Genomic DNA, 25,979 nt, shown 5'->3' on the forward strand with positions numbered 1-25,979 from the left:
AAGTCTTCGAACACTCTTCAAGGGCAGCCCCATGTAGAGCGTGTTACAGTAGTCCAGTCTTTTTTTGCTGTTTAAATGTTTTATTCATTTTCATTTTCAATTTTGTACATTCACTTATATACTGGATATTTACAATAATAATAATAAGAAAAGAAAAACCCCAACCTAAACACAACTCATAAACCCAACCTATCACTTTCATACACCCCTTCTTTTCCCCCTCCAACTTTCCTTTCTCCCTCCAACGATCACCCCTCCTACTTCCCTTTCCCCTCCTGCCTTCCTTTCTCGCCTTCCTCACCCTCCTTCCCCTCTCATCCTTACATTCCCCTCTTCCTCCCTCCTTACTTCTCCCTCTTCCCTTCCTCCACTTCTCACTATGGTGCATTTCTCTATTCCTTTTACGCTAAAAAGAAAAAAGAAAAGAAAAAAAAAGAGAAAAATAAAAAGAAAAGATAAGGATCAACAGTATACAAGTGTATTCTTCTTATTCTATATATTGAAACTATATCTCCACCCACCCACCCACCCCCAATGAACCCCCCTCCCTAACCCCCTCCGACTTCCCAGGTCCCACACCCGGCACAGTTCAGTACCATTCACCTTCAAAATATCTTATTAACAATAATAATGAAAATAACATAAAAAGAACACTCCAAAAAAGAAAAAAAAACGAAAAAGTAAATAAAATTTTTTTTAAAAAAATTCTTTTGCATTATGCTCAGCCTCCCATCATTCTTAAAATTTAAACAGTGTGAATCATTCCATTTATATTTTGTCCTCGTCCCTTACTTCTTTGATATTTACCCCCATCTTCCTGTAGACTCTCCAGATAGCCTTTCTTAACCTTATATTCAAATATTAGTTTATACAAAAATCAATTTATCTTCAAATACAGAGCAGTCTAATCATGCTTTCGCTACTCATCTTCCTACCCTTCGTTTCACGTCTCTATTCCTCCCAAGCCCAAATTGCATATACCAGTTCGTTCAATCCCAAGATCCCTTCATCAATATCCCGCTCCACCTTCCTTTCTGCCCCACTCCTCCCAGCTCCATTCATCCCAAACCGCAATTCAAATAAATCTTAGTCCCCGCTTTCCTCACAGAAAACACTTCATGCGCAGTTTGGATTGAGATTCAAATAAGTCTTGTAAAAGTCCCGTATAATATCTGTCTAGAATAAGCAATGCTTCTTTCCATTCCTCATCAGTACACAGCTTTACCATTTCATACCAAACAGAAATCCTTAAGTTTTAATCAGTCCAAAAGCTTAAAAAGTATTTTAAAGACATCGCTGGATCTATATTCTTTACTTTTCTGCCCTTTCGGAAAGAGAAGGCTACCCTCTCCCTTATCACCACGTGTCCCGCTGCTTTGAGAATATGACTAAATCCTCAGTTTCCGCTCTTCTGCCTCTCCAGTAGGGGGGGAACAACTCCCTCCTTCTTGTAACCAAGTGACTTGCTGCTTGTCTTTCCTTCACCTTGTCCTTCCGCATTTCCGAGTGAGTCAAGAAGCCCCGCCTTCAGAGTTTTATAATAAAAGTCCCGAGCTTCCGAAACAGAATTAATACGAAATCTTTGATTTTCAAATGTAACTGTGATTCCAACTGGAGCTTCCCATTTATACTGTATTTGACGATTTCTAAGTTCTTGGGTTAAGAAAGTATAGCCTCTCCTTGCTTGCAGCATCTGGAGCGGGATCTCTTTAAAGACAAACAAATCATGGCCATCGATTCGTAGCCTGTTATTGTAAAACTTTTGAGTGATCACATTTCTGGATTCTCTTGTGAAAAAGTATATAATTATGTCTCTTGGAAGCTGTCGTTGCTCTGCTACACGCGAATTCTGGCGATAGATTTTTCGAATATTCCAATCAAAATTGAGTCCCGGACCTCCCACCGCTTGGCTGAAAGCTTCTACAAACGTCTGTTTCAAGTTCTCTCCTTTCTTTTCAGGCAGTCCTCTGACTCTTATTGCAGACGCCTTTCTGTTATAATTTATCATTGTAAGTTGTGTTTGAGTATTTCTAATCTCTTGTTGTAATGCTTGGATATTAGAAGTCAAATTAAAATTAGCCTCCTCCAAAGTTTCCAGTTTAGACTCCATTTCTTCGATATAATCTGTCAAAGTAGACGTAACTTCAAACATATCCGCCTTTATTTGGGCAATTTTAGTCTGTATTTTATCGCATAAATCCAGCACAAATTCTTTAATTTCTTGTTTAAAGTCATTAATTATTTGAAAGAAAAGCTCCTGTGTCAATGAATCTCCAGTAGGTGGTGTAGGAGACAAAGGCAGCGATTTACTAACAAGTTCTTTAAGCACATGCGGGGGGGATTTTTTTGCCTGCTTAGATCTGGAAGGCATTATAGATAAAAGCTGAGAATAAACAGATAAACAGTGTCTTCACCTGGTCAGTTCTCAATAAATTATTTGTAGATTTTGCTTGTTAATGAGTAGCAGTCTCCGGGGAGATAAAGCCGGTTAATTGCGTCATCAATCACCAACACAGTAAAAACGCCATTTTGTATCCCAATTGCACAAAGAAGTTTCAAAGGAAAAACTAGGCTGGTATTTAGATAGTTATATTAAAAAAAAACATCACAGGAGTGAGACCCGCTCGTTTGCCTTAAGTTGCTTTAAACAATTTATCATTGTCCTGAGTGGGGGGGTCGTCTGTCTAGGGCTGCAAAAAGGCAGCTGCGAGGAACTGGCTGGAGATAAGAGCTCATTTACGCTGGATCTCTTCTCCGTTCGCAGCCCCCAAAAAAAGAAAGGGGGCTGTGAACTACGAATAAATCCTAGCACCTGAGCTTCTGCCTGCCCCTTTGTGCCAGAAAGGGGTGATATCTATTGATCTTAATTAGATATACAGACCAGAACTCTGAAAGGGGCTCCGTTGAGCTCCTTCGGCGACAGGCTCCTCCCACAGGAAGTCTGAAATAAATCAAGGGCAGCCCCATGTAGAGCGTGTTACAGTAGTCCAGTCTTGAGGTCACAAGGGCATGAGTGACAGTCTGAAGGGCCTCCCAATCCAGGTAGGGTCGCAATTGGTGCACCATGCGAACCTGGGCAAAGGTCCCCCTGGTCACAGCCGACAAATGGTGTTCTAAAGTCAGCTGGGGATCCAGGAGGACTCCCAAATTGCGGACCCTCTCTGAGGGGCGTATAATTTCACCCCCCAGCCTGAGAGATGGAATAGTTGGCCAATCTTTGGGAGGGAACATCAGAAGCCACTCGGTCTTGTCTGGATTGAGTGCCAACTTGTTTGCTCCCATCCAGACCCTAACAGCCTCGAGGCACTGGCACATCACTTCTACTGCTTCACTGAGTTGGCATGGGGCGGACAGATACAGCTGCGTATCGTCCGCGTATTGGTGGTACTTAATCCCGTGCCGGCGTATGATCTCACCCAGCGGCTTCATGTAGATGTTAAATAGGAGGGGGGACAGGACCGAACCCTGCAGCACCCCATAGTTGAGGGGCCTTGGGGTCGACCTCTGCCCTCCGACCAACACCGACTGCGACCTGCCCGAGAGGTAGGAGGAGAACCACCGGAGAACGGTGCCTCCCACTCCCACCTCTCGCAACCGTCGCAGGATACCATGGTCGATGGTATCGAAGGCCGCTGAGATGTCAAGGAGCACAAGGATAGAGGGGTGACCCCTATCCCTGGCTCGCCAGAGATCATCGATCACCGCGACCAAAGCAGTTTCCGTGCTGTAACCAGGCCTGAAACCCGACTGATAGGAATCTAGATAATCGGTTTCATCCAAGGACCGTCGGAGTTGAGAGGCCACCACTTTCTCAACAACCTTCCCAACGAAGGGAAGGTTGGAGACTGGATGATAGTTGCTCAAAATGGCTGGGTCCAGAGACGGTTTCTTCAGGAGGGGTCTCACCACCGCATCCTTTAGGAGGGGTGGGAAGATTTCCTCCCAGAGAGAGGTGTTAACTATCGTCCGGATCCAGCCCGTGTCACCTCTCTGCTGGTCGAGACCAGCCAGAAGGGGCACGGGCCCAGTATACAAGTGGAGGCACTCACCGCTCCCATGGCCTTGTCCACTTCCTCAGGAGAAGAAAGTTGAAACTGAATCCATAAAGTATGCTCAAGACCTTCCCCCGGTACCTCAGCTGGTACCGTGCAATTGGAGTCCATCTCTGTCCGAATCCGAGCGACTTTATCCGTTAAATACTGAACAAATTCCTCAGCTCTACCTTGTAAAAGGTCATCCGCATCCCTCCCTTTCAAGAAGGAGCAGATTATTCTAAACAGGGCGGCTGGGCGCGATTCAGCGGATGCAATAAGGGCGGCAAAATGCGAGCATTTCACCGCCCGTATTGCCACGAGATAGGCTCTGATAAAGGCTCTCATCAGTGCTCGGTCTGACTCAGATTTACTGGCCCTCCAGCGGCGCTCTAGGTGTCTCTTTTGGCGCTTCATCTCCCGGAGTTCCTCAGTGAACCAAGGGGCCCTCCTGGATCCGCTAACTCGGAGAGGTCGCAAAGGCACAATCTGGTTTAGAGCCCCCGCCGCCGCTGTATTCCAAGCAGCGACTAAGGACTCCACCGGATTGTGGACGATAGTGTCAGTTATTTCTCCAAGTGCCATCTGAAATCCCATAGGGTCCATCAGGCGCCTGGGGCGGAACCACCTAATCGGTTCCCCCTCCCTACAGTGGGGGATTGGTTTCCGAAAGTCGAGCCTCAGTAGGAAGTGATCAGACCATGACAAGGGCAAGGTTTTAATGCCCTTCAACTCTAGATTACATCTCCACTGCTCCGAAAGGAATACGAGGTCAAGCGTGTGACCCGCTGAATGAGTTGAACCCCGAATTACTTGGATCAAGTCCATGGCTGTCATGGAAGCCATGAACTCCTGCGCCCCTTCAGAGCGTTCGCCAAGTGTAGGCAGGTTGAAATCCCCCAGAACTATAAGCCTGGGGAACTCTACCGCCAACACGGCTACTGACTTGAGAAGCGAGGGGAGGGCTGTTGCAACGTTGTTGGGACGTAGGTACGTTAGTAACAAACCCACTTGACCACCAAGGTCCAACTTCATCAACAGGGACTCACACACGACAAGCTCCAGAGCAGGGATCCTATGAGGAACTAAAGACCTTCGGACGATGACAGCCATTCCCCCACCCCTTCTCTGGGGTCGCGGCTGATGAAGCACCTGAAATCCTTCTGGGCACATTTCAGTGAGGGGGACTCCTCCCTCCGGGCCCAGCCAGGTTTCAGTAATACATGCCAGGTCTGCCCCCTTGTCTAAAATTAGGTCCCGGACAAGGGGAGCTTTGTGAACCACAGACCTGGCATTTAGCAACAACAGCCTGAGACCAGGGCCCTGACAGTTCTCGCCATCTGGCCCTGGAGTGGAACTAGCAGGGCCGGAAGGAGGGATCTCTGTGATGTAGCAAACCCTCCATCCCCGGTAATGGCTAGCCCTGAAGTTCCCGTCGTACCTGCCTCTCCCCATAGTGACCGTAATGCTCCAGCCCACCCCCACACCCGTAGACCCCATCTCCCCTCCCACAGCCTCCGCACCATCCAGCAGGCGATTTCTGTCACTCATTTCGGGACGGGAGGTAGGCCTGGGCCCCCTACCACTTCTGCAATAGCACTCAGTGGAGGAGGCACCCGGCTATACTCTCAGTACTAATCTTATTAGTACTTAAAACTGAGACTATTTGTATCATTCTGTCAAAAATGTGCATATGTAAGAAGTCAATGAGAAAGAAGCTCAACTCAAGGAGAATGTATTTTATCCCAATTTAAGATGATCACAATAGAATGAAATACTGTCTTATTTTTCAGGGGGAAAACCATCATCATTTTTTTCAATAGACATAAACCCATTTCAGGAGCTTAAACAGTGCTATACCAGTATTTTGAAAACAAATTTATCTACATCACAGCTATTTCTGGAGCAAGTAAAACTGGAACTCCAGAATTGGGCATTTATAAAGACAACTTCCTCTTCTTCCAACAATCAAAGTCCTTGGATCAGACATCTTGGATCAGACATCTTCTGGACTTAAACATTGGAGGAAGAGGATATTTCTCTCCATTCTTCTGTTTTAGTAGCATTTACAAGTTGTCCATTCAAGCTCCTCAAACAGTTCTAAACCTGAGGAAGGAGAAATAGAAGGTAACCCATTCTGTATTCATCTGAAATAAACTGAGATGGTTTCATGTAAAGTAATTTTATCTTTTCAATGATTTTAAGCACTACAAGCATACATTAATTCAGGGATATCACAAACAGCTGGAAAAGGTTCAGGTCAACTCTCATAAACATCATTAAAAGTAACTTTTCAGTAGAAAATGAAAAATAAAGATGATCCTTAATTTATGACCACAACTGAGCCTAAAATTTCCATTGCTAAGCCAGACAATTGTTAATTGAGCTTTGCCCCATTCTTTCTTGGCACAATTTTTTGGTGAATCACTGCAGTTGTTAAGTTAGTAACAGGCATAGGTGTGCTTCAGCCAGTTTGGGCCACTTCAGGTGAACTGGTTGTTAAAATTCTGTGCAATTCGATGAACCGGCAAATCCCACCATTGGCTGGCTCCGCCCATCCCACCCACCCTATTTCACCTCGCCCACCTTAGCCAGTGGCTAGAGTCACGTCTCTGCCCAGCTACTCCCTGGCCAGAGTTATGCTCACTCACCCAGACCATGTGGCTCAGCTGATCTTTGCGCCTCGCCAGCTCTGCTCACCATAGCTGCCCATGAAAGTAAGGCGCTAGGCTGAAGGGCTGCCTCTGGATGGACACGGCAAAGCTTGGCTGCCTTTTAGGCCTGGCTCTCACCATCCTTTCTACCTGCATGCCACCCACTCACCCTTCGCCTCGGGTGAGGGGACGCACCAGTCCCTGGCTCTGGCCTTTCCTGGGGCCTCCGGGGGCATGCTGGGCCACCGCCGTAAGAATGGTGTGTTCCATGGGCTAGAAGGTAAAGGCTGATGGTGGGGAAGGAAGATCTGTTCAGGCTTGCAATTTTCAGCAGAAGGATTGCCTCAGGGGCGGGGGAAACATGGTGAGGCAAGGCTGCTTTTCAGGTGCAATTTTGGCTTCTGTAGGGCCTTCTGGATGGGAGGCCTGAGAGAAAATGCCTCCCCCGAGGGCTGGCCATCCGCCCATCTGCCCGCTGGGCTGGCTTGGCCTGGAAGCGGCATATCTCCTTGTCATGGGCTGGATGCGGGACCCGAGGCAGAGTGGAGGACGACACTGTAATTATCACAAATGTATGCCAATTGCTAAGTAACTGAATTTGATCACGTGACCCCAGGGGATGCCACAATGATCGTAAATGTGAAAAATGGTTATAAATCATTTTTTAAAGTGCCATTGTAACTTTGAAAGATCACTAAATGAATCGTTGTAAGTTGAGAATTAGTTTTAAGTATTATCTGTAAAAGCTTTACTAAAAAGCCAGTGAGTTGCGTAAAAGAGCCTTGCTACTCTAGTCTCTGGCTGTGAGGCCATTTTTCTGAGATTGGACTCATGGAGTCAGCTGGGATTGTTGCTATCCTACTGAGCTCCCTGCTGCATAGCAACGTACTTGTCTGAACTGCCAGAAACTGTCTCAAGATTGTCAATGGAGTTACACAAACTTATAGTTCTGGGTGATCTCAATCTGCCTTCCCTGGTGTTTAGGTTGAGAAGTGACTCAGGATTTCTTGACCTCCATGATTTCCATGTGCGCCTATCCCAGATTGTCACAGGTCACACACCAGATCTAATATTCTTATTGCAGCAATGTCAGTGTGTGAAGTAACACTGTTCCACCATCATAGTCTGATCATGCCCTGATATCCCTGACACTCTGGTATACCACTTCCCTCTGCATGTAGACTGTGGTTCCCCTGGAGAACAAATGTGTTCTAGAAGGAACTAACCCTTAAGGATTTGCTGCATGGTCCTGCCATATCCTTAGCAAAGTCTGGAACCAAAACTGATAGCTTGAAGAGGATTGTGCCAATGTCACCTCTCACAACCCTTTGTACCTGTCACACTCCATGGTTCATAGAGGAACTGATGGTTCTGAAATGAGTTAAGAGACGTCTAGAGTGCCACTGGAGGAAAAGAGGATAACTCTGTCTTAGAGTTGCTATTATAAGGCCTATTTGGGGCAATAAAAGATTGAAACAAAATTATTTCTCCATTCTTATTGAATCTGCAGTGTATCACCCATCAATATTGTTTCAGATTACTTAATTCCTCCTAGGCTTGGGGTGCTCAGGCAATCATCTTCAGGGCCGTGCAGAACAATTTGTTGAACACCTATTGGATAAAAGTGCTTGAATACATTCCCAGTTAGAGGTAAAATCCCTTGCATAGTGCTATTCCTTATGAGAAGCCTATAGAGTAATCTTGCCCAGTAATTTGGGAACAGTTTGATCCTGTTGGACCTAAGAAAGTGGACAGGACCTTCTATATTGTTAATGTAACAATCTGTTAATTAGACTCTTGCCCCTCCTGGAGGTTGAAAGCCTCCAGAACGGTGGCCATCAGGTAGGTTCTTGCAGTGATAAATTCTTGAGAGCAAGAGGGGACATTCCCAAGACTTTTAAGGAGGCCCTGGTTTGTCCACTCCTTAAAAATCATCACTTCACCCCACCTGCCTAAACAACTTTTGTGCTGTTTCCCATTTTCCCTTTTTACAAAAAGTGGTGGAAAAGGTAGTTCCTTGGCAGCTCCAGGGGTCAGGATGAAACAAATTTCCTGGACCCTTTTCAGGATTCAGATCCAACAGAGATAGCCTTGGCCACACTCATGGACAATCTTGGGGCAGAGCGAGATAAGGATAGTGCTACCTGTCAGCCTCTGCTTTGCTGCTGCTTCGGCTGCCATTGAAACGGGGAGGGGGGCATGGTATTTGGGAGGGGAATACTAATTGTGCTGGAGGAAGATCCTGGAGTTTGCTGCCTCTCTTGCTGCGCATGCGGAGGAGGTTTCCCGCCAAGGCCAATGGCACCGACATTCCATCTGGGTGATGCCTTTCAAAGTTATCTCACACCTGACACTTGGGAGAATTATGATTGGACTATAACTGGGATGCCAAGGGGAGGGGAATGGGTTATTCTATATATCATTTGCTTTCGCGCCTAAATAATCAGTCTTTTGCTTTGCTACGCTTCTAATCATTTATAATTACTAAAAGTACACTTGATTTCTATCGTGGTTTTCTTTCCTAATTATTCAATGGAGGAGTGCTGACAGCTACCATTCTTGCTCTCTTTAATTTCTCAATGACCTTCAATACTATTGATCTTGTTATCCTTTGGGCTGGTTATGCAAGTTGGGGCTCGGCAGCACAGTTTTGCCCTTCAAGACAGGTCCCAATCGATGTTAACTGAGTGAGAGATCCAGCTCCCAACCTCTCACTGGTGATGTCCTTTAGAACTCAGTACTCTTCTCTTTATTTTATTTTCATGAAGGCATTGGATAAGATCATCCATCATCATAGGTTGAGATATATCAATATGCTGATGATACTCAGCTCTACATCTCTACACATGATGGCCCAAGTGATACTATCTCTGTCCTCTCATGATTCATGGAGGTTGTAGGGATCTGGATTGGTAACCAACAGTCTTTGACTGAACCCTTGCAAGATTGAGTGGATGCATGGAGCCTCAGGATTCAAATTTTTGTCATTCTTAGTTCTGGACAAACCAAGGAGAGCATTTGCATAACTCCCACTTGTACAACCAGCTGTGATCTTTCCAGGATCATGACTCCTTGCTCTCAGTTATTCAAGTCACAGTCGCCTATCATCTGGACTACTGCAATGCGCTCTACATGGGGCTACCATTCAAATCAATTTAGAAGCGTCAAATGGTGCAAAGTCTAGCAACAAAAGTAGTCTTTGGTATCCCTAGGGTGGCCCCAAATACCTTCGCTATGGAAGTTCACTGACTACCAGTCTCTTTCGAGTGCAGTTTAGGGTATTGGTTATGACTTTCAAAGCTCTCCATGGTATAGATACAGGCTACCTGATGAACTGTGTCAGAAGAAGAGCCTTTTTTGCTGCAGTGCTCACCTTTTGAAACATCTTAGCTTCTACATAAAAATTTTCCCCACCCTCCTATCCTTCCATAGTAGCCTGAAGACATGGCTCTCCCATTTGGCTGAATTCCATGCTGGAGGTTGCTGCTTGATTGATGGCAGACTCACCCTCTTCCTCCTTGCGCTCTACTCTCCACCAATGTTTTTGTTATTGTATGGATTTATTTCAATTTTTTATTGTTTAGCTTAATGTTCTATTATTGTGTTTGTTTTGTTTACATTATTTTCATCTTTTTCTGTTTCCTTACACTCTGTTGTCATCTGCTTAACATATCCCCTCAGTGAGAGGATAAATTTAACAATGAATAAATACATGAATGAACAAGGAAATAAATAAAAGCAAGAGGGGTGGGAGAATGTGGAATTAGTAAATGGAATGTTTCCCATTTATTTACAAGGATATTAAGGCCTCAGACATCTTCAGTTGAGTGATAAAACAAAGTCATTAAAATTCCTCAGATGACCTTGAACAAATTCAACATCTCCCAATTAATGAAATCAAAATATTATCTATATTTTCAACATATTCGATACTTGTTCCTGCTGTTTGTCATGTCAGCTTTTAGTCTTAAATAATATATTTGTACTAAAAAGAAACAAATCATATTAAGGTTGACATTTTCTTATCCAGCCATTTACTCACCTTTCCTAGAGCTGTCAATAAGTAGAAATCAATAGAATGTCGGTATCTCAGAAGTCGTAGGATGCCATCCAAGTAGACCTGATCTTTACTAAAGCACCCTAAAAGAATCAGAAATCATGGTGGAGACTTTAAAAACTTTTAAAAATGATAATTTGAATGAGAAACTTTTTAAAAGAAAAATAAAATGAAAATGTTACAGTTGCTTAATTGGAAATTAATTTCTTTGGAGTAGTTGGATTTATAGCTTTAATACAAAGAATTGTGCTATAAGATTGCATCCCCCTTAAGTCCCAGTTTCAAACAAAATCTGCAAGTGGTAGATAAAAGAAAGCTTACCTGGTTGTGAAGTATCAGTCCAACCCCTCTTGGCTCGAACACAATAATCCCATCTAGTATTGGGTTCAGTGACAAACTTCCCAATGTCCTGAAAGAGGTCTCTGAAGGACATTTGACTGGCTTGGTAGACAGTGTAATACAGGAGGGCAGCCCGCCACAGGAAAGGATCTTTTCGAAACAGAACACTGTGAATGCTGGCCAGGCCTTCCTCAGTGGGGTTGATGGGTTTTAACCCGTGCTTCCGGCGCCCACTCAAATTGTTCCATAATTGGCTATTGTTGTTAAGCCCCCTAAGATAATGGGTTCCTGTAGGAATACACCAACATATGCATAGGAAATATCAAAATGATTACTGAAAAGCAAAGGAGAAATTGACTCAGTCCAAATTTAAAACTGCAATGGGTAAAATCTGGTTCATACTCTGCCTTTCTCTTGGACATCTGTAGTCTTAGTCTATTTTTCTGGCCACAAGAAAAACTTACTACTTTCTAGCACAGCTGTTCCATTCTTTGAAAGGAGGCTACCATTGTCCTTTTTGAGAGGGGAGTTTGTCTCTTTCCTAAATGAAACAAGAAACTCTTTCTGGCTTTTACTTCAGATTTTGAATACAATAAATAACTGGATGGTCAAAGGTACCCAAATATTGTTTTAATAACAGCAATCCCTCTACCAAACCACCTGGATTTGACCTGCCTTGCTTTGTTTAGTTGAAATTGTACAGAATCAGGCGTGATACTGGAAGAAATGCCTCTGCCCTGTATTTGTAGGGTGGAAAGATTCCCATTGTTGCAATTGTGGTGCCGATATGCAAACTATTAAACATATTGGACAAGACTGCCTATGGAGTGAGTTCCCTGGTTCCCTAGAAGATTTACATGAACCAATGTAAGAGGTGATCGCCTGGATAGCTGAACTGGACATTCAGTTATGAGGCTATTGTTATACCCCAATAAAACTTTTATATATACAGGTAGTATTTGACTTACAACAGTTCATTTAGTGACCGTTTCAAAGTTACAATGACATTGAAAAAAGGTCTTATAACCTTTTTTCACATGTACAACTATTGCAGCATCTCCATGGTCACATGATCAAAATTTGGATGCTTGGCAACTGACTCATATTTATGATGGTTGCAGTGTCCAGGGGTTATGTAATCACCTTTTATGAGCTTCTGTCAAGCAAATTCAATGGGGAAGTCAGATTCACTTAACTGTGTTCCTAATTTAACAACTGCAGTGATTCACTTAACAACAATGGCAAGAAAATTGTAAAACGGGGCAAATTCAACTGTTTCACTTAGCAACAGAATTGCTAAGATTACCTGTAATTATGTGGACTGTGTATACATATATGTTTACTCCTCTTCTGTCATGTTCTTATCATATGCTAAATAATAACTGACTTAATAGATTAAAAAGATAAGAAAAATGATCTAGTGGAACAAAGCAAACAGACTTAACAAAATATGTTTTAAAAATATCTTTGTTTTTATATGTACTCTTTACTAAAAATATTACAGGTTAATAACTACTCGTTCAATGACTATTCAACCTTGCAATAGTGCTGAACAAATGGTACATATAATTGATCCTCACAATATCCCCATGGTCACATGATTAAAATCTGGGTATTCAGAGCCCAGTTTACAATTATGATGTCACAGCATCTTGTGATAATGTGGTCTTCATCTGCAATCTTCTTCATCTGCAATCTTTCCCATTAACTTTCCTTGTCAGAAGCTGGCAAGTGACCACATGATATCCCCACATAGTGACCTTTATTGATTCATTTAACAGCGGCAACCAGGACTGCCAGAACTGTCATCATTAAGCAGAATGACCAATTGCCATTGTAATTGAGGACTACCTGTATTATGCTTCATTGCTGGATTAAAAAGCTCTCTCTACGCACTATGAACCACTGTGTACATGCTGTGCACAGGTCCATGTGATCCTGGGAAAAAAAATCTACTGCTGTTACTTAAGGAATCCTCTTATTAAAGTTTATAGGCAACTCTTAAGGTAGTACTTGTAGGAGATGACCAGGCTGGGCCTGAAGGTGGGTTTAAACGCATCATCTGTCTGAAGGTCCTCCACTCCTGAAAGAGTCCATTCCCCCATGAAGTCTGTTGACTTGTATCTGGTAACAATTTGCCTTGACGGTTATTAGATCAGATTCTTGTGTATACTGTAGCTGCCTGGAATAAACTTTAAATGCTTTTGAATTCTATCCCAGATCCTGGTTTCTTGCGCCTGACAGTGCTATGGTACTTCTATAAGGGGGAGGCAGAAACCTAAAAAAAAACTCAAGCTATTTCAATGAACAGAAAGGTTCTGTACTCACGTAAGGTTCAACATAATTTTTCTGAAACCTTTTTATATGAATTCTAATTTTCCTCTTGCTCCATCAAGAATAGGCTATTGCAACTACAAAGCTGTTTTTTTTCTTGGCAGAGAAACTGAATTCTTCAATGGCCACCAGGCACTAAAGGGACTTCTCAAAATAATAAAAAAACTATTTGACTCTGAATCAAATGCATGAAGCAGTTTGCTTCTGAAATTCCATTTTGTTTTAGCACAAATAGTTGGTTGTTAGTGGTTTAGTGGTTTACAAATATTATTCAAAAAAGTATTCTAATTTTTGCAAAAGTCTGTTTCCAGCTTGTGTTTGCAGAAGCAATGCAAATAGTGTATACATGATGTAGCATACAGGATTTGTATTTGCGTATGAACAGATATATAGCAAGTGAGGACATGTGCCTAATTTTCCCTTTGCCTGCTAATTTTACTTTATTTATTTCTATCCTGCCCTTATTATTTTTATAAATAACTCAAGGCAATAAACACACATAATATTACTTTCTCTTGCTATTTTCCCCACAATAATTCCTCTGTGAAGTGTGTTGGGCTCAGAAAGAGTAACAGGCTAAGAACTGAGGGCATTCATTGAAAAAAAAACCTAGCAAGGGGTTTCATTGAACCAGCCCGACCAAAAGTGGCAGCTCCAGTATTTTTTAGAGAGAAAAAAGATGGCTCCAAACGCTTATGTGTGGATTTTCAAAATTTAAATTCAATCAGTATGGCAAATGTATATCCGCTCCCACTCATGAAGGATATGCTAGCACACCTAGCCAAAGGGAGAATTTTTTCAAAACTGGATTTAAGGGAGGCTTACTACTGTATCAGAATTAAGGAGGGAGATGAATGGAAAACAGCATTTAACACCCCTCTTGGATGCTATCAATTCAAAATGCTACCATTTGGACTACAAGGGGCCCCTGCAGTATTTATGCAATTAATAACTGAAGTATTGCAGGAGCATTTATATGGGCTGCATAGTCTATATTGATGACATTTTATTATATTCTGAGACCAAGGCAGGACATGTAAAACTAGTCCGGGCGGTTCTGAACAAACTTCACTCTGCAAAACTTTATGCTAAACTCTCCAAATGTGAATTCCACCAAGAAAAAATTGATTACTTAGGATACCGCATTTCACACCAGGGCATAGAAATTGATTCTTCGAAAGTGCAATCGGTACTTGACTGGGAACCACCCAGAACACGCAAACAGTTGTAAAGCATCCTGGGATTTGCAAACGTTTACTGGCAGTTTATTCCCGCTTCTGCCCAAATTGCTCTCCCCATCACCAAGCTCTTAAAAACGAAAGGGGAGGGAAAGAGTAAGATCCCTTTTGAAGTCTGGACGGATCATAAAAATTTAGAAGCCCTAAAGACACCCCCCCCAAAAAAAACAAAAAAAAACAATCAACTAGCCGCTAGAGTAACCACCAGATCCCAGGGAAAACGAGACACTCTGGAAGACAATGAAACCACCCAAACTTTTAAACAAGCTTTAACCACCGACGAATGGTTTTTGAGCCACAAAGACAGCTGTCTGATGAAAGATAACCTAGCTTGGGTGGGAGGGAAGTTGTATGTTCCAGCCAGCCAAAGACTGTACTTAATGGAAAGCACCATTACCAAAAGTAAGCAGTACAATGTAGCAGTAAAAGTTTACTTTGTTGCATCAAATGAAGTCAATGTGTGCTTGCTTCATTGGTTACAGAATATAAGTTTTTGAATGCTAGTATTGAAGAAGGCTCTTAAGAATACCATGGATTTACCATGGACTTTAAGACATATGGACTTCGACTCCCAGAATATTTGAAGCTTAAACTGTGTGGCTGGTAGTGGGTGGGGCAGGTTGTGTGAGTAGGAAAGCGTTTTAACATTTTAATGAGTGTTCATGATTAGTCCGGATTAGAAGAAGAAGAGAGTTTTGAATGCTAGTATTCAAAAATAATATTTATTAAAGAAAATTAATAAATAGATCCTCTAACAAATTAAGTAAAATGCAGTAGTAACTTTATTATACAGGTTTTTTCTTTCTTTTCTACTTTCCACAGTGCGCGATTGTGTCGGCGTTTTAAACATGTGCAGTGTTTTAACGTTTTAATGAGTGTTGACTGCGTTTTAAACATGTGCGCGCGATTGGGTTGGCGCGGACATGTTGGTGTGCTGTCGCATAATGATTAGCTGATAAAATGGCATGGATTTGACCACTGCGGTTCTGTCAGCGTGGTAAAGGTTTTCGCGCATTTGTCAGTGAACCCTAAAAAAGGACATAGAGAGCTATGTAGCCAGCTGTCCAATTTGTGCTGCAGCCAAAAGACGCCAAGGCAAAATGCCAGGACTGTTACAGAAGGTAGCCGAGCCCTCAGCACCCTGGGAGGAGATAGCTATGGATTTTATTGTCGAACTACCAGAAAGTGCAAGGAATACTGTCATTTGGGTCAAAACAGACTTGTTTTCAAAACAGACATATTTTATACTGTGCCAAAAGATCTAACTGCCAAAAGTCCAGCCAAGTTATTCCTGATACACATTTATCACCTTCATGGAGCCCCGCAGAGAATCATCTCTGACAGAGGGGTCCAATTCATCTCAAACTTTGGGGGGGGGGGGGCACCACCCAAGGACTGAGCTCCAGTTACATCCGTGCACCAATGGTCAAACTGAAAATCGGAACATGGTTCTAGAACAATACCTAAGATGTTTTATTAATTTTCAACAGGACAACTGTGTTGATCTTTTACCTTTTGCAGAAGTGGCCTTCAATAACGCTGTGCACTCAAGCATTGGGTTCACCCCTTTTAGAGTCACAACAGGCCAGGATTTCAATCCCATGCCTGAATTACCCACAGAGGAACCAACCATCCCTTCACTAAAAGAATGGATAGACAACCTACACATGGTCAGATGGTTGCAGGAGCATTTATATAAGGTCCGCATAGTCTATATTGATGAAAGGAGCAGTCTTACTTCAGAGAAATGAGGAAAATCAATTACAACCATGTGCTTACACATCCAAAAAATTGAATGAATTTGAGCAAAGATGGCCCATTTGGGAGAAAGAAGCATATGCAGTTGATGGGCTCTTTTAACCTGGAGACATTTCTTAGAGGGGAGTAAGATCCCTTTTGAAGTCTGGACGGATCATAAAGATTTAGAAGCCCTAAAGACCCCAAGGAAACTCTCTCCAAAACAAGTACGAGGTTTGAATTAAAAGGTTTGAATTTACGGTCAGATAACTCCCAGGGGGAGAAAAATTTCCTGGCAGATGCACTATCCAGGAAACCGCAATACAATAGTATGAAGCCAAATGTAATCAAACCCATGATACAAGACCAACTAGCCACTAGAGTAACCACCAGATCCCAGAGAAAATGAGACACTCTGGAGAACAGTGACACCACCCAAACTTTTAAATAAGTTTTAACCACCAATGAATGGTTTTTGAGCCACAAAGACAGCTGTCTGGTGAAAGATAACCTAGCTTGCGCGGGAGGGAAGTTGTATGTTCCAGCCAGCGAAAGACTGTACTTAATGGAAAGGTGCCACGACTCCAAACTAGCAGGACACTTTGGTTTTGTAAAAACTTTACATCTAATTAAAAGGCAATTTTGGTGGCCATCACTAGAAAAGGACATAGAGAGCTATGTAGCCAGCCTGTCCAATTTGTGCAGCAGCCAAAAGACGCCAAAGCAAAATGCCAGGACTATAAGATAAGGTAGCCGAGCCCTCAGTACCCTGGAAGGAGATAGCTATGGATTTTATTGTCGAACTACAAGAAAGCGCAGGGAATACTGTCATTTGGGTCATAACACACTTGTTTTCAAAACAGATACATTTTATACCATGCCAAAAGATCCCAACTGCCAAAAGTCTAGCCAAGTTATTCCTGATACACATTTATCGCCTTCATGAAGCCCCGCAGAGAATCATCTCTGACAGAGGGGTCCAATTGACCTCAAAATTTTGGGGGGCATTCTTAAACTTACTGGGCACCACCCAAGGACTGAGCTCCAGTCACCATCCATGCACCAATGGTCAAACTGAAAATCGGAACATGGTTCTAGAACAATACCTAAGATGTTTTATTAATTTTCAGCAGGACAACTGGGTTGATCTTTTACCTTTTGCAGAAGTGGCCTTCAATAACGCTGTGCACTCAAGCACTGGGTTCACCCCTTTTAGAGTAGCAACAGGCCAGGATTTCAACCTCATGCCTGAACTACCCACAGAGGAACCCACCATCCCCTCACTAAAAGAATGGATAGACAACCTACAAAACACATGGCCAGTGGTTAGATTAGCGTTACAGGAAGCTAGAGAGGATTTCAAAACTCAAGCTGACAAAAAAAGAGTAGATCCCAAACCCTTCCATGTTGGAGATAGAGTATACCTATCGACCAAATTCCCGAAGTCATTGCAACCATCAAAGAAATTAGGGCCACATTTCATCGGACCTTTCCCGATCACCAAAGTTATCAACCCACTAACAGTAGAATTACTCCTGCCAAAGACACTCAGGAAAGTCCATCCAGTATTTCACATTAGTTTACTCAAACGAGAAGTAATCTCACAACTCAGACCACATGCACCTACACCTTTTGTTCCTATCATGATAGAAGGCGAACAACATTTTGAAATTAAGGAAATCCTGAACTTTAGGACCCACAGGAGGAAAACCCAATACTTAGTTGCTTGGAAGCATTTACCTTCAGCCCAAAATAAATGGGTAGAGAAACACCACATTAGGGCCCCTGCCCTATTGAAAAAATTTCACTCCCAATACCCTGATAAACCTTGTTAAAATACTATGATGCAATTGGGAGGAGGGGAGCCTCAGAGTTAAATCATTAGCTACATCTGTAACAACTGAGTATTACAACTTTACAACTGGTTTCCTGTCACCAGGATGATAGCCAGGTGGGATATATTGCTTTAATGTCTAACTAGAGATAGCAATTGGAACGTGTGTTTTATTGACTCCTAGGACAGAAGAGTTAAGGAAGCATCTTCACACTTGTGTATTAGTCAGAATCTGCATTCGGACAAAGGGGAGGGGTCATTATCAGCTTAATTCCATTTGCATGGCCTAAAGGTTTTCAGATGCTGCTTTGCCTTGAATGGTTTCCATCCTGCCTGATTAAAGGTTCCTTTTGAAATAATCTGTTTCAATTATCTTTACTTTCTCAAGTTAGGAGAGTAGTCATTACATAGATTAGAATGCAGTCTTTTGGTTTCTAACCTGTTACCTTAACCATTAGATTAAGTTGCTATTCCCCTTAGCCATTTTCTCAAAGTTGCAGTACTTTGGGTTGAGGAAAACTCAGACAGAATAATTATTACATACCTATTTCATGCCTGAGCATCCCTTCTAACCAATGTTCTCTTGCAGTGGAAATATTGATAGTAAGAGTTGGACGGCCATTCACCACAGTCATTGATGCCCGAGAAAGCAAATCTTCAGAAAGATGAACCACAATCTGAGGAAGAAAAACAAGCCATAGAAGATAAAACTATATTAGTATTCATATTTTTTTAATTTGACAGTGTATTCTTTTTCTATAAAATTTATTTTATTATATTCACTATTGGTGATGGATAATAGTTCAATTTTCTTTTTGTTTTGTAGAGTTATATTGCATGCTTGCCCAGATGGTACAGTGGTTAAAATGCAGTATTGCAAGCAAACTCTGCTCAAAGCCTGAAGTTCGATCCTGATGGGACTCAAAGTTGACTCAGCCTCCCTTCCTTCTGAGATTGGTAAAATGAAGAATATTGGGGGCAATACAGTAGACCCTCTGGTCATGAACGCTTCTGACCATAACCAAATTGGGTTCCAACCAAAAAATTCATTAAAAAACCATTGGCTTACCTGAATAGTCATTCTCTAGGCGCTGCGGGAGTGTCCAAGCATGGGTTAACTTCAGCTTGCTGCCCAAGGACTGAGTTTAAGATTATTGTAGCTCCGCCTCTTGCTTGCCTCAGAGGCTCAGTTTCGAAAAACGAAGGAAAGTCCCAAATAGTCCATAAATGCGAATAAGACCAAACCCCCAAACAATGATGAAAGGACCTCGCAGCCCCACTTCAAGGGTGGGGTTGGACACTCCCGCAATGCCTAGAGAACAACCATTCAGGTAAGCCAATGGCCTTTCTCCTAGACGCTGCTTGGAGTGTCCAAGCACGGGACATGCCAAAGCTATGTCATCCCAGGGAGGGAAGAAGAACAGTCTAGAGCTGTGGGGTTCGCTATGACCCTCTGTAAAACTCTTCTCCCGAACGATGCCTCAGCCGAAGTGAAGATGTCAAGTCTGTAATTATTTATGAAAGGAGATGGGCTTGACCATGTAGCGGCCCGGCAAATCTCCTCAATAGGAGCCTGAGTGGCCCAAGCAGCCGAGGTTGTGGCGCTCCTTGTTGAATGCGCTATAATGCAAGGAGGAACCGGCCTGGCATGTTGTTCATAAGCCATCTTGATATTCGCCCTCGTCCATGGATGCGGGTTGGAAGGACACGAAAAACGCTTCTGATTTGTGAAATGGAGCAGTCCATTTCATATAAATATGCACCGCCCGGCGAACATCCAGCTTATGCCATGCGATCTCTCTCAGATGACTGGGGCACGGGCAAAAGTCCGGGAGTATCACCTCCGCTCTATGAAAAACAGTGTTGATCTTTGGCACAAAGGCAGGGTTCAGTCTAAGGATGACTCTGTCGGAGTGAACGATGCAAAAGTCACCTCTAACCGAGAGGGCGGCCAACTCCGATATCCTGTGTGCTAAGGTGATGGCAATGAGAAAAGCTGTCTTTAGAGTCAGGAGACACAGGCCAACAGTCCGAAGAGGCTCAAAGGGAACAACAGAGAGCAACTGAAGAATGATAGACAAGTCCCAGGTTGGGTATCTGTGGACTGTGGGCAGACAGAGGTTGGTAGCCCCTTTGAGGAAACTACGAACCTACGGATATCTGGAAAGGGGTAACTGAGAGTCTGTTGACAGGATGGTGCTCAGAGTGGCCGTTTGTCATCTGAGTGTGTTGGGTACAAGCCCTTTGTCCAAACCGTCCTGCAAGAAGTCCAGAACTTGTGGAATGGTTGTGGAAGAAGCAATGACCTGGGGGACAGACACCACTGCGAGAAAGATGACCAAGTTGCTTTGTAAATTCCGATGGTGGAGGGCCACCTGGATGCCTGGACAGTATGGATGACCTTGTCAGAAAACTTGCTTAGCCTCAGGATGTCCCCCTCAAGTTCTAGATGGCCAGCTGCAGCCACTGGGGCTCCGGATGTTGAACAGCCCCCTGGCTGAGGGAGATCTGATGCTGAGGTATGCGCCAGGGTCGAGTCACCGACAAGCTGACTAGTTCGGTGAACCAGGACCTCCTCAACCACTGAGGAGCCACAAGCAACACCTCCGCCCTCTCCTCCAGAATTTTCCTGATGACCAGAGGAATTAGAGGAAAAGGCGGAAAGGCATACAACTGATCGGGCGGCCAGCGGGACCGAAGAGCATCCGTTCCTTCTGCCCTGGGGCAATGGAACCTGGTGAAGTACCGAGGAAGCTGTGCATTAGCTGGGGAGGTGAACAGGTCGACCACCGGAGAGCCGAATGTCTGAGACAGCTGTTGGAATAGCCTCGGGTGGAGACGCCACTCTGAGCTCTGAATGGTGGATCTGCTCAGCCAGTCCGCCGTCACATTGTCCACGCCTGAGATGTGATCCACCCGTATTGAGGCTAGGTGCCTCTCTGCCCAGTGACCCAGAGCTTCCGCTTCTGTCATCAGGGCCAAGGACGGCGTGCCGCCCTGATGGTTGATGTAGGCTTTTGCAGCGATGTTGTTGGTCAGAATCAGTACATCGCGGCCCCTGACCCGACTGAGGAAGTGGCGTAATGCTAGCCTGGCGGCCTGGAGCTCTAGCCAATTTATGTTGTGGGCGAGCTCCACCTGCGACCATCTGCCCTGGACCATCTGAGTCTGTAAGTGAGCACCCCAACCAAAGAGGCTGGCGTGTTGTTATGACCAGACGCTCTGGTTCCCTGAAGTAGCAGCCCTTCAGAAGGGCGTCCATCTGCCACCACCTGAGAGAGCGGAGTACTTTCGGAGGGAGGTGAACCACCCTTCTGGAGCTGCTGGCCTTGCGTCTCTGGAGCGGGCGCAGGAGCCACTGGAGCTCTCACATATGCAGTCATGCCCACAGAACCACTGAAATGCACGACACCAGTTTCCCCAGCAGCTGGAAGAGGGAGACGACCAACGCTGACCCAGTGGAGCGGATGGTCCTCACCAGAGATCTGATGCTGTCCACTCTCTCCTGCATGAGGAAGACTTTGCAGTTCCAGGAGTTGATCACCGTGACGAGATGTCAAATTCTGCGGGTCGGGGTCAGATGGCTCTTGGTGAGGTTGACCAAGAATCTGTGGTGTTGCAGGACTCAGATAGTGGTGTCCAGGTCTCTCTGGGCCTGCCCCCTAGACGACGAGTGGATGAGAATGTCGTCCAGGTAGTATTCCAGTCTCACTGGGAGAGATCGGAGATGTGCAGCGATGGCGGCTAGTAGTTTGGTGAAGGTTCGCGGGGCTGACGAAAGCCTGAAGGGAAGGGCTCTGTATTGGAAGTGGTGATTGGCGAACTGGAACCTCAGGAACTTGCGATGTGCTGGATGGATCGGAACATGCAGGTACGCCTCCTTCATGTTGATCGAGGTGAGAAGATCGCCCTGCCTGACACAGCCCAGAATGGTCTGAAAGGACTGCATCTTGAAGCACTTGTACACCAGATGCTTGTTGAGTTTCTTGAGGTCCAGTATCGCCCTCACCCCCCGCCCCCGATGACTTGGGGACCAGGAACAGGATGGAATAGAACCCTTCGCCCTCCTGGCCCCTGGGAACCTCCTCTATGGCCGCTATCTCTAACAGGTGATCTATCTCTGCCCTCATGAGCTGGAGCTTGTGGCCAGATCTGGGGATGGGACAACAAACAAAGGTCCTCGGGGGAAAGGACAGGAACTCCAAGGTCAACCCATGATGGACCGTATTCAGAATCCAAGTGTCCGTCGTGGTCTCCTCCCATTGTGCGGCATAAAGTTGGAGTCGGCTGCCTATGGGAGGTCCTGGTGATGGGCACTTTGGCTTCCGAAAGGAATGGTTGGAGTAACCCCCTCGGAATTGTCTACGATTGCCCTGTTGCCTGTTCTTATCCCTATAGGAAGATTTGTCCTGGGGACGATCTTGGGGCTGGACGTAAGGCCGACTGGCTCCCCCAGAGGAGGTGGAGGGTTCTGAACTCCGAAAGGAATTCCTGAAAAAGGGCTGACCCCTACAGTCCTGCTTCTTAGTGATCGCATGAAGGATTTTATGTTTATCCTTGGACTCGATTAGAAAGGGGTCCAAGGCCTCCCCAAACAGCTTCCACCCCTTGAAGGGGGCAAAAGCCAGCTTCCACTTTGCCTTCATGTCTGCTTGCCAGTGGCGCAGCCACAGCAGACATCGCGAGGTGACATTAGAGGCAAGGGCTCTGGAAGAGAATTTCGTGGCCGTGATAGAGGCATCAACAGAGTACTCAATGGCCGCTATGATCTTGTTTACATCCTGTCTGGCCCTAGTATCCCATGCTAGAAGGCCTGACAGCAATTTGCGGAGCCAAAACAAAGCTGCCCTGCTAAAGTAGGAAGAGGACGAAGAAGCCCTCATGGCCCAAGCAGTGGCCAGGTGGGTCTTGTGGGAAGCTGACTCTGCCCTCTTGTCCTCAGCTTTCAAATCTTCTAGCAAATCAGCTGGAAGAGAAGAAGTGAGAGACACAATGGGGTCATCCACCTGGGAAAGCTTCAACAGCTCCTCCAGAGGGCCCTTCATGGTATATAGCTTCCTATCCGTCCCACTAGGGTTGGCCATGGATCCCGATTGGGTCCATTGCCGCTGTATGATGTCCAGGAACAGCTGTGGGGCTGGAACCAGGTCCAAGGGTGGAGGAACCTCCTTAAATAAACCTGCGCCTGGGTTCTGGGGGCCTATGGGGGCTTATCTATCGGGGCTGGAAGACCCATTTGGGGCCCCGCCGCCCGAGCCTTGGTGAGAATAGCCCTGAACATAGAAGGCTTGAAGAGACAGGAACTTGCAGCCTGTTCAGGGGTGGGGTTCTCATTATCAGAGAGATCCAGAGCATCCTGCTCTGCCTCCTCCATATCTGACACTTCACTGATTCCAGTGGGAGTTGGCAAAGCCTCCCTAGTTGGGGGCATCTGTGGTCTAACCGAACGACTCTTGCTGGGATTAGTAGTGACAATGGACAGTTTAGATGCCAATTGCTGCCTGCCATCAGAGATGCCCCGTGATATAGCACGAGCTACAACCTCCTCCATAGTCTTAGACAGATGGGTCTCCTGGCTCAGAGGAGGGGAAGGCCCTAAAACAGAAGGGGCCAGGGATTCCTCCTCAGCCAATGAATCTATATCAGCAAGGGAATCCTCAGCCAGGGAGTGGCTGGAAGATCCTAGCAAAGCCCTGGATGGATTAGGGGAAAAACCAAAATCCTCCTCAACTGGCAAGGCAGGGGATTCCTCTTGGTGGGCGGGGGGGGGGGGGGAAGGACCAACTCCCTTATCACCGGGAGTGGGGCCTACTAGCTGTTGATGCTATGCAGCCTAGGCCTTCTGAAACTGTTTTTCCAGGGCCTTCTGGCTTCTCACAACTATTCTTTCATCAGCTTTAGAGGCCTTCCTAGCCCTGAGGTGTTTCCCTTTGGATGGACACCCCACCCCATTACCTTTGGCAGCAGGGTTGAGCCTGCTGTGCTTACTGTCAGTGGGTCCTGCCTGAGCGTCCACTTGCTTCTCCATGGAGTTGCTGAAGCTCGCCTGTAAAGGCCTCAGGGTCGAAGTGGGCCTGAGGCAAAGTTAGGGCCTCCGGAAGTAATGGGCCAGGAGCTCTTGCAAGTGGAGGCTGGAATTCGGCACTGGCTGAGAGAGAGGCCAGGCGCCTGTAGATCTGCGCCTAGGAGCAGAGTAGAATGGCCCGGTAGGCCAAGGGTCCCTGCAGCCGCTTGGAGAAAAACTCCCAAGGGAAAAGAGCCTGCCTGGCCACCCAGAGAGAGACCCGAGCTTAGGGCGACCCTCCGTGGCGACCTGCTGGTCTGGGCAGGCTGCGCGGCAACTTTTAGGAGGCCAGAAAAGAAAGCACACCAAAACGTGATTCCAAGATGGCAGCCGTTGCGTGCGTGTGCGCCTGGAGCAACACCGGGGTTTCTGAGGAGCCTAACGCTCCTTGCGACGGGAACTCTAGCTGCCTACCTGACCCCTGTACGAACCTGCAAGAGAGGCTGCCGGCCAGCAGCGCTCCAGGGAGCCTGCCTGAGCGATCCGGAATTGAGGTAAATTAACAATGGAGCCAAATTAAGAAGAAAATAAAACTACACAACTCTAGCTAAAGGAAAACACTCAAAATAAAAGTTTTAAAAAGAAGCTACACTGAACTAGCATAGGAATAAGGGTCCAGATTGCTGCACAAGGCCTGGAACCCTAAGGAAAACATCCTGTAGGGCAACTGAGTTTTTTGAAACTGAGCCACTGAGGCAAGCAAGAAGCTGCTTAGAGTGTCTAGGAGAATGTTTGAATCTGATAACGAGCACATACTCGGGTGCCAATCAAACACATCCGTGGTTCATTTCCTCTTCTGCACCATTTTTTTTGTAAGCAGCAAACAACAGCAACCTTGTGTGGCCGCTGCATTAAATTTGCATTCATTTTGGTTAGGTTTGACCAAAGTTATGGAACGAATTAAGGTCGTGACTACAGGTTCGACTGTATACAAATAATGCTTCTATATTATAAACTGTCCAGCGAGTGCTGTAAAGCAATATTGGGCAGTATATCAATCTAAATGCTATTGCTATTTTCCTTTTTCAAAACACAAAGCAGAATACACCGCACTTTGTTCTCTGTTTATTTTATCTATTTCTGTCTCTAAACTGACAAACAACAGGAAAGTATAGCTTATTCTAAAAAATAATTGGTAGTTCCTGCATCGTATGGTTATCACTCTTTAGAGACAGCTGGTTACAAATAATTATGTATGCATGTCACCTGTAGGAATGATGGCTAACATAAAACTACAATTAGGAATGTAGATAAACTGTGACTCTCTATTTCAAAGAAATGCTGCAAAAAAACCAACCTCGCCCAGGCAGCCTTCTTTCGCCATATATTTTCGGACATGATTCCAGATGCGACTCCTAGGCAGCAGGCTTCCTCCGGTGGACTGTTCAAAATTTTCATAGCTTCCATATTTTTGCAAAGTGAGTTCCATAATTCTGATAGCCTGTGACAAAAATGTAGCAGACATAAATGTTAAATATGCTAAATGTTCTAATTGGTGACTGTGTTTGCTCTTGGCTTTGGAATTATGTGTATGACAAAAGCAATTTGTCTGTGTAAAGGTTTCTTCTCTATGAATATGAACAGGACAGATGCTTTTAAGTTTTACATCAAGATTAAATATACGATCCCCTCGTATTTTCAATTCAGGACTGGTGTTGGGGGAATAGTGAAACTCAGTCCAGTTTAAGGAA

At 44.8% G+C, this 25,979-nt stretch overlaps 1 protein-coding gene across 1 annotated transcript in view; it reads right to left on the reverse strand.

The window, feature by feature from the left end:
- The window catches only part of MATCAP2 (microtubule associated tyrosine carboxypeptidase 2), a 99,017-nt gene that overhangs the window by 2,478 nt on the left and 70,560 nt on the right, over positions 1–25,979 (reverse strand). Inside the window, exons 3-6 of the mRNA XM_014068567.2 lie at positions 25,586–25,729; positions 18,769–18,901; positions 11,064–11,369; positions 10,728–10,825 (exon numbers count right to left, since the gene is read on the reverse strand). Coding sequence (XP_013924042.1) covers positions 10,728–10,825; positions 11,064–11,369; positions 18,769–18,901; positions 25,586–25,729 — 681 coding nt within the window. The remainder of the gene's footprint in view (positions 1–10,727; positions 10,826–11,063; positions 11,370–18,768; positions 18,902–25,585; positions 25,730–25,979) is intronic.

The sequence above is a fragment of the Thamnophis sirtalis genome, unplaced genomic scaffold (genome assembly GCF_051295495.1).
Source record: "Thamnophis sirtalis isolate CommonGarterSnake01/CBP01778 unplaced genomic scaffold, rThaSir2_p1.2 scaffold_4, whole genome shotgun sequence".
Taxonomy (NCBI): domain Eukaryota; kingdom Metazoa; phylum Chordata; class Lepidosauria; order Squamata; family Natricidae; genus Thamnophis; species Thamnophis sirtalis.